Here is a 13,143-nt window from a genome sequence, read left to right as displayed (position 1 = left end):
TGCAGTATGAATAGCATATTTTAAAAGTATTATTAAAATCGTATTTATGCTAATAGTTTCTTAGACAACCTGAAATAGGGTAGCGAATGTTTGCACGTCGTCCTTATCCGTTGATTCTCTGAAATTCTTTCTGTTTGACCTTGCGATTGAACGAGGACGCGTCATGCAAATCGCATTAGTTAGGGCCTCCTACTCGATCGTCGAATGCTACTGTTACGTAGGACTGGAGCGATGGTTAACAGGCAAGGGATCTGATGTAAGAGCATGCAACTGATTGAGGAAAGGGTGACTCATCTTATTGTGTAACGCTTCCCATTACCCTACTCGCGTGCATACGTCCACCTCTGTCGATTCAACATTGCTGACCGCATCTCGATTTTTCTGCTATAAGTGCCATTAGGGGCGGTCTGACCTGGTTGGCTGGTCGGGATCGCCGAAGGCTACAAGCTTACAGTAGGGGACCACAACGATCGCGTCTAAAGTGAAGCGTATATTAAAGACGTAATGAAAAAGACTATTTACTTGGACCAAATTTTTTTTCTATTTTAAAATTCTACGTTTTCATTATTTGCTTTTTTTTTACAACATGCCCAGAGTAAAAAGATTATATACAGGTGTCATAAGGTAAAAGAAAACATGATGCTTCTTTGAAATGGTTATTCGAAAAGGTTATTTACAAGGTTATCTTTTTAGTATTCTCCTAAGTTCCATAGAAAAAAATCACTAAATATGCATTATAACCATAGTACATTATTAAATTTTATAAGCTCTGAAATTCTCACAATTCATAGTATTTTTTATACGAAATTGCTATTTTTAACTTTTATCTTGTTTTTAAGAGCCGGCATAGCGTCAAAATCCATTTCCGGGGGAGGACCGCCTCATCCCGGTAGTGAGGGCCATATTATGAGCTCCAGCCTAGGAGTCACCCCATGAGAAACACCCCAGACCGCCCCCGAGTGCCGTTATTTTCATTGTTTTTTCTCGGGCATGTGCAGATTTTTTCCGCATATTTTTCTGTAAATTTACGTAAAAACATATTTTAGTAATTCCCATGAAATATCTTTTTTAAATTCACTTGTACTCAGACGACACGCCGTCTTAATCCGTTTTCTAAAGCGTCATACATGTTGTCCTCACCACGTACACGGTCTCTTCATTGCGTCAAAATCACGTTATCAGTAACAAGCATAGTTATGAAGTTGCCATTGATTACGTGCTTTTGATGCAATGGTGAGTTTGCGTACGGAAGGATAACATCTTTTTTCTCTTTCGGATACGGCATTTGTATCGTGTGTGAGTCGCTGCGACGTGCATGCGTGTGCTATTCCGTTCTGCATTATCTCATGCACTAATAAGTGTAAGAAGACAGTTTTGAATTGTGACGCCGAAAATGTAATTTGGTGTGATTGTACTTCCCCAGTGAATTTGATCCTTTGATGAATGAATGACTTTAAGCTCGGATTTCAGTGGCGTTAAAATAGGTATGCACCCAAGCGAAGCAGAACAATCATTTCTCTCAAGTTTGTTTTTTACATTGGCATTTCACCGCGTATTTCCTTCGCGTTGGAAGGGTACTTCTCTTAAGTCACGCCCAGAGAAAATAATCCGCCCATACTTCATATCCCGGCGAACAATAAGGCGCTGATTGGTCGTGATTATGTGCGCTTACTTCTTGAATATTTAAGCTTGAATTACACTATCATTTTTTCTCGTTCCACAGAGTTGAATAAACTTGATGCAAATAACAGTCTCCGAATTAAAAAAAAGAGAAAGAGAGGTAAAGGATGTGACTCGATGAATCAAAAGTAGATGGAATGAAAACTCCGCAATCGAAGTGATACGAGCGCGTGTGACGGATAGTAAAAAAAATACTCCCGAAGCAACTGTGGCAATGGAAACCAGAAGGAAAAATACGGAGGGACAGGCCAAATAAGTTTTGTATAGATGGGGTACAATGAAGACTGAATCACACGATAATTTTTTCCGTCCTTCTCGCTTATCGCTCCTGCGATATGTTTTCAGGGACCAAAACAAGAATCGCTCGACCCATCATTTTCTGAATCTCACGGTCATCCCCACCGTCCCTTTTTCCATATCATTCCGTCACTTACCGTATTTGCTACAGTCCTACTATTATAAGTATCTAGAGATACGTGAAAATAGCACTTTCATTTTAATTTTATGGCATTTTCAATTACAGTTTATAGCATTTTGTAGCTTCTATTTTTTAATATATTTTCATGGTGTATCAATAGTGGTTGACGGCAAAATGGGACGAAACATTTATTTGAAAGAATACGGAATAGTTTAAATAATTATGAGGTATAACAATAATAAATTAAGGAATAAGATATAAAGTAAATAATTAAAAATTATATTTGTAGCCTGAATATCATTTACAGTAGTTGAACGTTCAACATTGAACAAGTTTCAACACTTTCTTCCTTCAACCAGTTGCGTCTGTCAGTCACAACTGGATTGTACTCGCTGAAAAACCTCTCTGCATCCACGTTGCTAACTGGTGTTCAGATTGTGTGGAGTGTAGAATTACCAAACTCAGTTTTTCCTTGGCAGATGGAAAGAAGTATTTGCTTAGCACCGCAGAAGCTGCCAGGGTTCTCTCTCAACCTCTCCATTAGCTGCCGATGAAAATACATGCGTCACCATCTATGAAGCAGTACGGCCCAGCGTCCAATGGCGTAGCGAGGGGTGGGCTCGTCTCTAAATTTACTAATTTCGCCATCGCATAGGCAATTTTGAGGTTTAAATATCTTGCAAGTCCAGTCATCGCGCCTATGTCGCATTTATTCACGTGTATCGCATTTATCGCATATGCGATTTTCACGAATCACTTCTTATGAGCCTAGAGGGGCGTTGCAATCGCTGTTAGCGACCGTAAGTTCTGATTGGCTGAAAGACGGTACCAGCGATGGTTTCAACCAAGGTGCGTGCCCATTATACGCACTTTGGGTTTCAACTACGGAAAAAGGCACGTGCCGAGTGATGGATAAAGGGATAAAGGCATTGGATTTCCATCCCCCGAGCCATATTTATTACTCCGTAAACCCCATATTACGCTTTGCCTAGAACTTAGCAAAACACGCTCGAAATTCATGGGCGCCTGTTAGATTCTCGCACAGACGATTCTCGCTATGATTCATTTACTTGCCAGTCCTTGAACTACTCCATTAGCGTTATACTTCAGGATTAATCGTTTTTTTTATCGAACTCAACTTCTGGTGACCAATTGAAAATGATTTCTTCGTCTGAAAATGAATTTATGCGAATAAAAATTCGCTTTAACTAATCGAATCAACACTACACTAAATGCTTCATGTTATTTAGGTTTTAAATTGCTTTACAATTCGTAGGTACTATTATTCTTTGCAGATGCATATTTTTCTCATTCGTAGAGCTACCATGGTTGTCTTGCATTGTAAAACGTGGTTGTTCTGATGATATTTTTGCTAGAATGTGTGGCTGAAGTGAAATTTACTAGTTTATCTATACCGGTTTTTTGATGAATCGATTTCTATTTTAATTGGTTTTTAGAAGATACATTTCTAAGTTTCAATTTTTATTCTCATCATCTGTGTGTACTTGTGCAAAATGCCCTCGAGGAAAATAACTTTGTCCTCACTGTGTCCTCTATCCACCCTCATGCTCTCACTCTCCATCCACTGAATTCTTCCCAGTTGTTCTCTCTTTTTTTGTCCATCCTATATAACTCACTTTACTTTTTGTCTTAAGTTCAAATGCCAACAACCTACTCTCATCCTAATTTCTCAACGCCATATCTTTAAATATTTTTGAAACCTTCCTGTGCTAATGCCTTTTCTCATTCTGCTATCTTGAAATTCTTGTGTAGTTTTCCACAGTGATGCTAATGATGACTGCCAAATTGCGGATTCTAGAGCCGCGTATGTTGTTTGTTATCTTTCAACCTGAAGAGGAAATCGGATCGGAGGACCGAAAATGGTCTTTTGAAGCTGTTGTCAATCATAAACAAATAAACCTGACTAGAGAACCCTGAATTTGGCTGTCATCATTCCTTTACCTTCCCTGTAATCTCTTCCACCTTCTGTGATTGATTGGATCCTAGGACCGAATCTCTCCCCTGGCCTTTGTGACAGAGGTGTTAAGTTCTTGGCCTGCCAATCTGGAGGTAGTGGGTTCGAGTCCAACCTCTCTAGACAGTACCCATCCAGCATGTTGGTGTTTGCAATTGTCCATTATGGGAAGCGCCTGTTAGCAAAAAATAATTATGTGCTTTTTCAAGTTACCGGTCCTGTTCCCCCATTTAATCCTTTCTCTGACTTCAGGAACATGAGAAAATCTCATGGTTTTTCAATAATATGGTGCCCTTGATCCTCAAGACTTTTTCAATGGTTTTTACACGATTCCAATGCCTTGGCTGAGAATCTCTTTTCGAACCTTCACAGAATGCAACAATGAATGGCATTAATGTCACATCATCTGTTAGAGGTTAATGATAGCTTCAAGAACAAACACACACACTTATGGTGTTTGGGAATTGCTCGAATTATTTATGTTAATCATTCAAGCTATTTAACCCATTTTGGTCATGTTCTCATCATTCAAGTCACCCTGTTATAATCCACTCCATAGCCTATTTTCATCTCAGTGGAAAGTTTCCTTCTCCATCTCCAAGCTTCTCCATCCTCTGGATGTCTTTTCATCTTCTCATAGCATTTGCTCCTAACTTGTCTAATATCATTCCATTCCTTTTTCCTCCTCTTCCTAACTTCCCATTGACTTCTCTCTCATTGAGTCTTGCTTGCAAACAATTCCTTCTTATTATATGCCCTTGTCTCTTTTCCTCCACATAATTTCTTTCAACTCCATCTCTGCTCCCCAATTTTAATAAACACATCTCAATTTCTGACTTTGTTATTCCATTCTATCTTTTCCATTCTTTGCCATAGCCACATTCAAAAATGTATTTTTCTTTCTCCCTTACACTCACATCTCATAGATAATTTGTAACTTAAGGAGACCAATATTTTTCATCATATCCATCTGTTGTCCATTTCTCAAGCTATTTATGACAAAAAATTGACCATGTTGACCATTGATGACATCATGAACTGATAATAACCATTTCTCAGCTACTCCTACTACAGCCTCGTGCATGTGCTTTGTGTGTGCAATGAAGTTGTTTACATCTGCCTTCATTCTAAATTTCTGCCTTACCAATATCTAGTCTTTCTACAATTACGTGTACCACAGGTGAAATTGCTGTAATGAGTATTCTTAAACATGTGGATTTCTTCTATTTCAACGTTGGAATAAAATTGCAGTGGGAGTTAGCATGCATTCTCCCATCACTGCTAGATTTTTACTTACCGTGCATATGCATTTTTACTTTTCAAATAAATGTGCTATGGCTATGTGGTTTCTCTTTTCTGAGAAGATGCCCAGAATAATTTGTGTGTTGAATATGAGATGTAGTAGCTCTGCATTGATTGTTTGGGTGTTATTTGTATTTTCAGTACTCAGATTTAGAAGTGCAGCTTGCGACGCCAGAACAGCTGAAGCCCAAACCTGATGAACTGGTATTTGGAAAACACTTCACGGATCACATGCTGCAAATATCCCACTCAAAATCTATGGGAGGATGGCAGCATCCACAAATTGTACCATTTCAAAACATAAGTTTACATCCTGCAGCTAAAGTGTTGCACTATGCCTTTGAGGTGAGTGTTTCTATTTGCCTGTGACTGGGAAAACTTGATGTTCAATATATTAAGCGTGTATTTTTAGTCAGAATTTTCCTTAACAGCTCTTTGAAGGAATGAAAGCATATCGAGGAGTAGATGGAAAAATTCGGTTATTTCGGCCAGATCGGAACATGGAGAGGATGAACAGGTCAGCCGTAGCAGCTGTTTTACCCACGTTTGATGGAGATGAACTCATCCAATGTATAAGTAGACTAGTGGAAATAGACCAGGAGTGGGTTCCTCATTCTGAATCATCAAGCCTGTACATACGTCCAACACTCATAGGAACAGATGTAAGTCATTGTCACATTGTTGCTACCTATTCATTGAAGAAGATTATTGTATTGCATTGGTAGGTTATATAATTTTAGTATTTACTCCCTTTTGTATTCTTCATAATAAAACACTATGGTGAACTCCACGCTTGTTTTAATTAAAATAACTTAGTTCCATTTTCAACTTGAAAAATGGCTCTGAGCTGCAGATACCGGGTAGCTTTGCATTAAAATACCAAAGTGTGGATTTCACTACTGTGTTTATAGTGAAGATCAACAACTTCTGCAAATTATGGCATTAGGCAATTTCTTATATGTATTCCTTTTTTGTGTTGTTGGAGATGAGTCTAAATCTTTTAAATGCTGAATGGAGAAAAAAAAATACTGAAGGGTAGATTTATTAGTCAAATGTTATGCAATACATTGGAAATGCCAAAATTTCTACATATTTTTTCAAAATGGTGAAAAAAGTATGGATGTTTGGTAACAAATTTGATGTAATCTTTTATGTGATTTCACTCATAATGGCTATTTTTTGCTACAAAAGGGACAATAATAGTTTATCATTCTGTAAATTGTAAAATTTGTCCATTAAGTGTGCCCTAGCTTATTGCAAGAAGTGGTTGAATATTTTTTAATCTATTTTCAAGTATACATTTGGCTATTTTGTAGTCTTACAAGTGTAGGGAGTTGCTATTTCGATTGAGATTAATTTTGTTACAGACCAAAGAATGTAGATCCCCAAGCTTATGCTGCATATGAAATCTTCTCTAGTGAGTGTGCTGTGCAGTGCCACAGCCAGAGAGCAAAGCCCGAACTTTGAACTCACGGAGGTGTTCACTCTTAATGAATATAAGTATACTGAAACTAGCCATGGTGATAACTTCACGGAGTCACCCCCAATGCACAAATTGTTGAGCTTGAACTTAGAGACTTGTTCAAAGTTCGGGCTTTGATCTCCGGCTGTGGCGCTGTGTGCATGATGTGGACTGCTTGTCGCATAATATGCTCAGCAGTCCATACAACCTTGTTCGGTATAGTCCTCAAATTTCCATAGAGAAGAATGATACCTTGGTAGCGTAACTGGCTAAAGCACTCGACTGGAAATCAGGATATGGGTTCATATCCTGGTCAAGGCGAATGATATTTTTTGTGGATTTTTCCCACAATTTGTGCATTGCGGGTGACTCCATGAAGTTATCACCGTGGCTAGTCCCGGCATACTTTGTGTTGTTGTGCAATTGCTGGTACAAAGCTTTATCTTCAATGATAATAAGTGTGATGATTAATGAAGTTGTATATCCCTCTAATTTTGAATGTAGATGAAACTATCTCAACAGGAGGATTTCATGACTTTAGGTTACTTGTTCATAAAAAATGTAGTTTGCATGTCAACTCTTGTCAGTGTAATTTATTAGATGCTGCCGTCTTTCTTTTTTAGAATTCTCTGTTTTTAACTAGTAGAAAGTTCTGTTTATGTGGATGAGCTTAAGTGTAAGTATCCTTCAGTAATCAGTCAGCTTGAGACCAATGGTAGACTTGTTCATCTGTCACTAAGTACCTGTTATTGTTTGTTGGTGTTAATGTGCATGTCATGATAATTTGGAGCCATAATTCTAAATTCAATGACTTGTTAATCATGATCTATGAGTGTTTCCTGAAAACTTCACCAGATCATGCTAACTAAACAAATGGTTCAGTTTCACTTGCATTCCCTGTGAGAGGAACCTGAAAGCTGCATCATATGCATTTGCCAGAAAAAAATGCATCTTTCAAATCGTACTTGAATACATGTATATATCAGTATCATTACGTAATTCATGAGGAATTATATTCTCAGCTCTGGATTTCAATGCAGATATGATAGTTCATGCGGTTGTACATTATGGACACCATCTATTCCTCTTCTGAGTACTACTGGCATAATGTTGTTCAAAAACTGTACTAAAATTGAATTGAGTTGGTTCCTTAGCTACCCAAATTCAAATGTTAGCTTATTGCATTATGGAGATTATTTTTATAGTATCCATGTTATTTTTCATCTGAATATTTATTTGACACGATTCATGATTTGATTCCTGGTAGAACACTTTATTTCCCTGGAATGGGCCAGACCTAATTCTTTATGTCAATAACATTTTTAGATATCATATTATAATTGAGTTGTTGTCGGTTCTCTCATTCTATGAAATCCATATTTTCAATATCCTTCTCTTCTGTAACTGAAATTTCCTTTAGGAACATACTTAGTTGATGATATGAGGTTAGTGAATGATGCAGTGGAAAAAACAAATTCAAATGTTGCAAACAGAAAAATGTATATGCACTGCTAGAACGCTGCTGGTCAGGAAAGGAAAGTTGTTCACTTCAATGCAATATCAGTCCCAAGACAACAGTCCCTCCTGACTCCACTCAATTGCTCGTTTGTGCTCTTAAGTAAGGTACCAGTGCAAGGCCTTTCATATATTGATGCAATTTAAAAGTTGACTGACAGATGTGTCTGTTTGCCAAAAGAGCACTAAGCTACCCATTTCTCCGTAAATTCGTGAACATTTTATATTTACTCTTACTATGTTTACCATTACTCATTATAAATTCTAGCATTTTCCCAATCACATGAAAATTGTCATTCTCATTTTTCCTTTGGAAACATCGCTGAAGTAGCAAATGCAAATGATGAAATTTTCTTAGGTTTCCAGTTGGGTGAAGTTGCTTAAAAGACCCAATGTTTTAAGTAAATAGTGATGCTTTAGTTTGAAAAACTCATAAGATTCATCATGATATCATTGTGTATTTACAATTCCTTTTGAGTATCCTCAAGTATTTTTATGTATCTTGCATGATTTTGTCCGAAACTATGTTGAAGTTTTGTGTGCTCTGTCTGCATTTGAGTGAAGGATGCATGATGTTTCATCCTGGACATTGTGGTATTATGTATTAGACAACAATTTTGATGACTTCAAGCTGTGTATATGAATTTTTCACGTAACTAATGCTAGTCCACTCAGTCAATCATACTGTTAACATAGATACTTTATCTTTCTAATGATAATGTTTGATTTTAATTCATTCTATTATTTGTACACTCTGCTGTTTATTATGTATTTCCGACTGCAAAGGAAAAGAAGCGAATTCGTTCGAATAAGAAATGCACTGGTGTTGGAGCTCAAAGTGGAAATATCAGTTTCATACTGGTAATTACGTAACACTGGATTTTCTTGAACTTCAACTTGGGTTCATATTGGAAGGGTACTTATATTGAGACATTTCAAGGAGAGATAGTTGGCAAATTGAGCAATAGAGTGACTGACCGAATTCTAGGAAAAATAGAAAAATAGTAATCATTAGTAGAGTTGGAATATTCCACAACTTGATAGAGAGAGATAGTCAAGGGTTTATGGGAGTAATGCAGGAATGAGGTCATTCACTTAGACCCAAAATTGCTATTTAATAAAATATGTAATTCGGTAGATGAATCGGGAAGATAGGTTGTGATGGAAAATGTCTTCCTCATTCAGCCATTTTCTCATAACTTCAAAGTGAAAAAATGCAAAAGTTTCAGCCTTGCTTTCATGAGTTAGTGATGTTCATTTAAGTTCTGGTTCATTTATTCGTTCAGAGAGACCCAATGTTTTATGGATTGAATTGCTTATTTGTGTGTTTATGACAAAAAACCACATGAAAGGCATCCAAAAGGCTGCATAGTAGCTGAGAAGTGATGAGCCACTCGGCAAGAGTCAAAGGCGTTATGAATTTTTCAGAAAAAGGCATAAGCCCATCAATATTTTACTGTTATTAGCTTTAGAAGTTGGTGACAGATCAAAAAACGGAAAAATATAGGTCTCTTTATTTTTTTTTAACTCTGTTGCAAACTACTATAGTAAATATATGGTGAAAGAGAGCCTATTCGATACCTCCACTGCACCAATGCTCAACAATCGCCCATCGAACCAAATCTGCTCACTTAGTTTTACTAGGGTGTATTCGTAGTATCCCTGTATTGCAGTGTTTGTTAATGTGCACAATAATTGCACACTGTGCCTTTGTCTGAATTATGCAGCATCATTTCTGTCAGGATGAAAAATGAAAGTAAGCAATTGTTAAGATATTTCATTTTGTTGGAGTTGAAATTAAATACATCACCTTATTAATAACTTCTGTTTACTTCATTCATACTTTTCTCATGCACTTGTTCTGGATGATTTTGATGCGCTAAATTCAAGCACTTGAATGCAGAAGTATAATTGATTCTGTAAATGATAAATATTGTTCAAATACTTAATTGGACGTAGGAGTAGGTGGTTTGTATCATTTCCATAGTTGTCCGAAGTTTTTGCACAAAGAAATTGCATGGTCATTGCCTACACAGGTGAATTCCAATCAAGTAATCATTGTGAGTAGAGTAGTCCCTGTCCATTGGATGTGGATATAATTTTGAAACTATGACAGGTTTCATTTTCCATGAGTAATTAACCTTGTTTCATGTATGAAACTCTTTCAATGGTCACATCTAGTTTGGTATTTCAATGAATATTGTTGGTGTAGAAGTTATGGACAGTTTTGATAAATAATTTCTGGTACATATTTGTCATATGTCGAAGTAGAATAGATGCATTTGTTTTTGTTCCTTCTGTTTCTTCAGCAAGCACTCAGGAAATCATTATATTTTTGCTTGCTCGATGAAATCTTTTTACTTCTGTATCTGTGTTGAATGTTCACCTGTGTCTTATGTGTGCTCCCATTTTAATAATGTCCTCTTTGGCTCCCCTCTTCCCTGACTTGGTATTGTTGTTTGTGGAGCCACTGGTCTCAATGTTTGTTGCCCAGCCATGTGTAACATTCCTCTCTTCCTGCCATTCATTGATCAGCCTACACTTGGAGTCGGACCGACCGACTCAGCCCTGCTGTTTGTGGTGCTTTGCCCTGTGGGCCCATATTTTGCTTCTGGCTTTAAACCAGTCTCCCTCCTGGCAGATGCGAAGTACGTAAGAGCCTGGCCTGGTGGTGTTGGTGACTGTAAGATGGGGTCCAACTATGCTCCAACCATCAGAGTGCAGGTATGTAATGTGTAATTTGTTTTCCTAATACATATATGTAGCAGCTAAAACATTTTTTTTGGTGCTCCCCTAGTAAATTTTTATGTTAGTTACATAACTTTTGGGCTATTTTGCCATGGCAATGTTTGAGTTGCCACAACGTTTCCCAACCTATGCTGATCACTTTTTCACTGGAATCTGATGAAGCATGGAAAAGTGACCAGCATTGTTTGGGAAGCATGGGGGCCACCTGAGCATTGATATGGCAACATAGCACTAAAAGGTTTTTTACCTAACATTATGAGTATGTACCTACAAAATTTTTAATGAAGAATCCCTAGTAAATTACTTGTAATTATCGTACATAAAAGAAATAAAGCTTTTCTGGCCCTGTGGGTCTACCTGTAGGCGTAAAGCAGTTGATTAGTGGAGAAAATAGCATACCTTGCAGGCATGATGTATGTAAGATACATCACCTTTTAACTTAAGTCTCATATAAGGAGTAAAACGGGTTTCTTATGAGATGAGCCCTTACTTTTGTTCTTGGTGACTCAACTGATAAAATCACACTAATGGCATTGTAGGAAATGTTTACTCATTGCTTCTCTGAAGGATATTTAAAATTATTAAATTATTTTTAAGACATTTCTTTCTAAAAACAATGGTATTGTTTCATATATCTTGTAATGCCAATTTTCCCTTGTTTGTGTTCATTATTCACTTATATTAAGTAGGCAATTTGATTTTTTAAAGTAAATAAAAATATTTTGAGTAAAGCATCACTAATATTATAACAATCTATAAAAGGTTTGGCGCAGTCTTAATTGTGAACATTCTCTGGAGCATACCCAGGGACTACCTGTGCACGGATAATTTTTATTCATATCCATTTTTTCAGCTTTGGTAGCATTTTTTAAGTCTCGTATATGTTATGGAAATGTGTATGTACATATGTAATTATATGTAATGATAATTGGGGAAATGCCCTGAAATGACAGCTTATCTCCAACTACTACATTTGAAGGTTGCTATTTCTAGGTCTTATGCAAATATTGTATGTTTTCAGGAGGTGGCTCTTAAAAAAGATTTGCAGCAAGTTGTTTGGCTTTATGGAAGTGATCATCAGTTGACAGAAGTAGGGACAATGAACATATTTGCATTTATCATTAATGATGATGGAGGTAAGTGTTTACAACCTTCTCTCAGTATTATATCATATATGTATCTTATTTAATCCTCTTATTATGGCAGGCCTATATATCGGCACCTAAATTACTATAACTAATTATGTTAAGTTAAAGTTAAAATTATAACCAATTTCAAAAATCGCAATAAGATAAAGAAAAAATCGTCACAATGTTTTTTATCTTAAATCCTGCATTTTACCCTCCACTTTTCTCACTAGTACCTTAGGAAGAAAGTTGACGCTAAGAGGGTTAATCTCTGCTATGCCTGGTTCAATTTATCTTTGCGGCTGAGGGGGTGCAGCAAGTTGGGGAGGATGCCTTTTGTGAAAGCCAAGACATTGTTGATAAGCTTTGCGTATGTGGGACCTAGAGAGAAAGAGCTGGATCAAACTTAACTTAGCCAAATGTACGTAGCCACCATTGTTTGTCGAAGAAAATGCAGGAATCATTGGGAGGTCACAAGTTTTTGGGCTCCGAGACTAAATACCTACTCATTTAGGGGTGATTGGGGATAAACTCTTCACAGAAGCCCAAGAAATGGTCACCTATCTCGCGTTCTCAACCAAAGAGTTGCATAGCCCACCAAAAAACCAGAGCCAAGACTTAAAATTCTTATTTTAATTGACTTTGGAGTCTACTAAATTTCAATGGAAATAAAGGTGCAAATGGTACCAAGACAACTAGAGACCATTAATGAGCTGTAATTACATGCATGGAATGACATTTTCAGCGATAAATATTTCACGCTTGTTTTTTTCTTATACACCTTTAATGTGCTGTAGTTTTCACGTTAATCATTAGTTACCACCATTTTGTTGGATATGAGAGCATACGTAACAGTAAATAAGGAAAAAAGACATCCAACTATCCAAATCTTTTTAAGTGACTGTTGATTTATGAG

At 36.9% G+C, this 13,143-nt stretch overlaps 1 protein-coding gene across 1 annotated transcript in view; it reads left to right on the top strand.

Annotated features, from left to right (window-relative positions):
- Positions 1 to 13,143, top strand: part of LOC124162474 (branched-chain-amino-acid aminotransferase, cytosolic) — a 70,319-nt gene that overhangs the window by 44,086 nt on the left and 13,090 nt on the right. The window contains exons 6-9 of the mRNA XM_046539020.1: positions 5,517 to 5,720; positions 5,807 to 6,037; positions 10,888 to 11,076; positions 12,122 to 12,236. Of these exons, the coding sequence (XP_046394976.1) occupies positions 5,517 to 5,720; positions 5,807 to 6,037; positions 10,888 to 11,076; positions 12,122 to 12,236 (739 nt within the window). The remainder of the gene's footprint in view (positions 1 to 5,516; positions 5,721 to 5,806; positions 6,038 to 10,887; positions 11,077 to 12,121; positions 12,237 to 13,143) is intronic.

Source organism: Ischnura elegans, chromosome 7, assembly GCF_921293095.1.
Source record: "Ischnura elegans chromosome 7, ioIscEleg1.1, whole genome shotgun sequence".
Lineage (NCBI taxonomy): Eukaryota > Metazoa > Arthropoda > Insecta > Odonata > Coenagrionidae > Ischnura > Ischnura elegans.
Note: the sequence above shows the minus strand (reverse complement) of the source record. Positions and strands in the feature narration are given on the sequence as shown.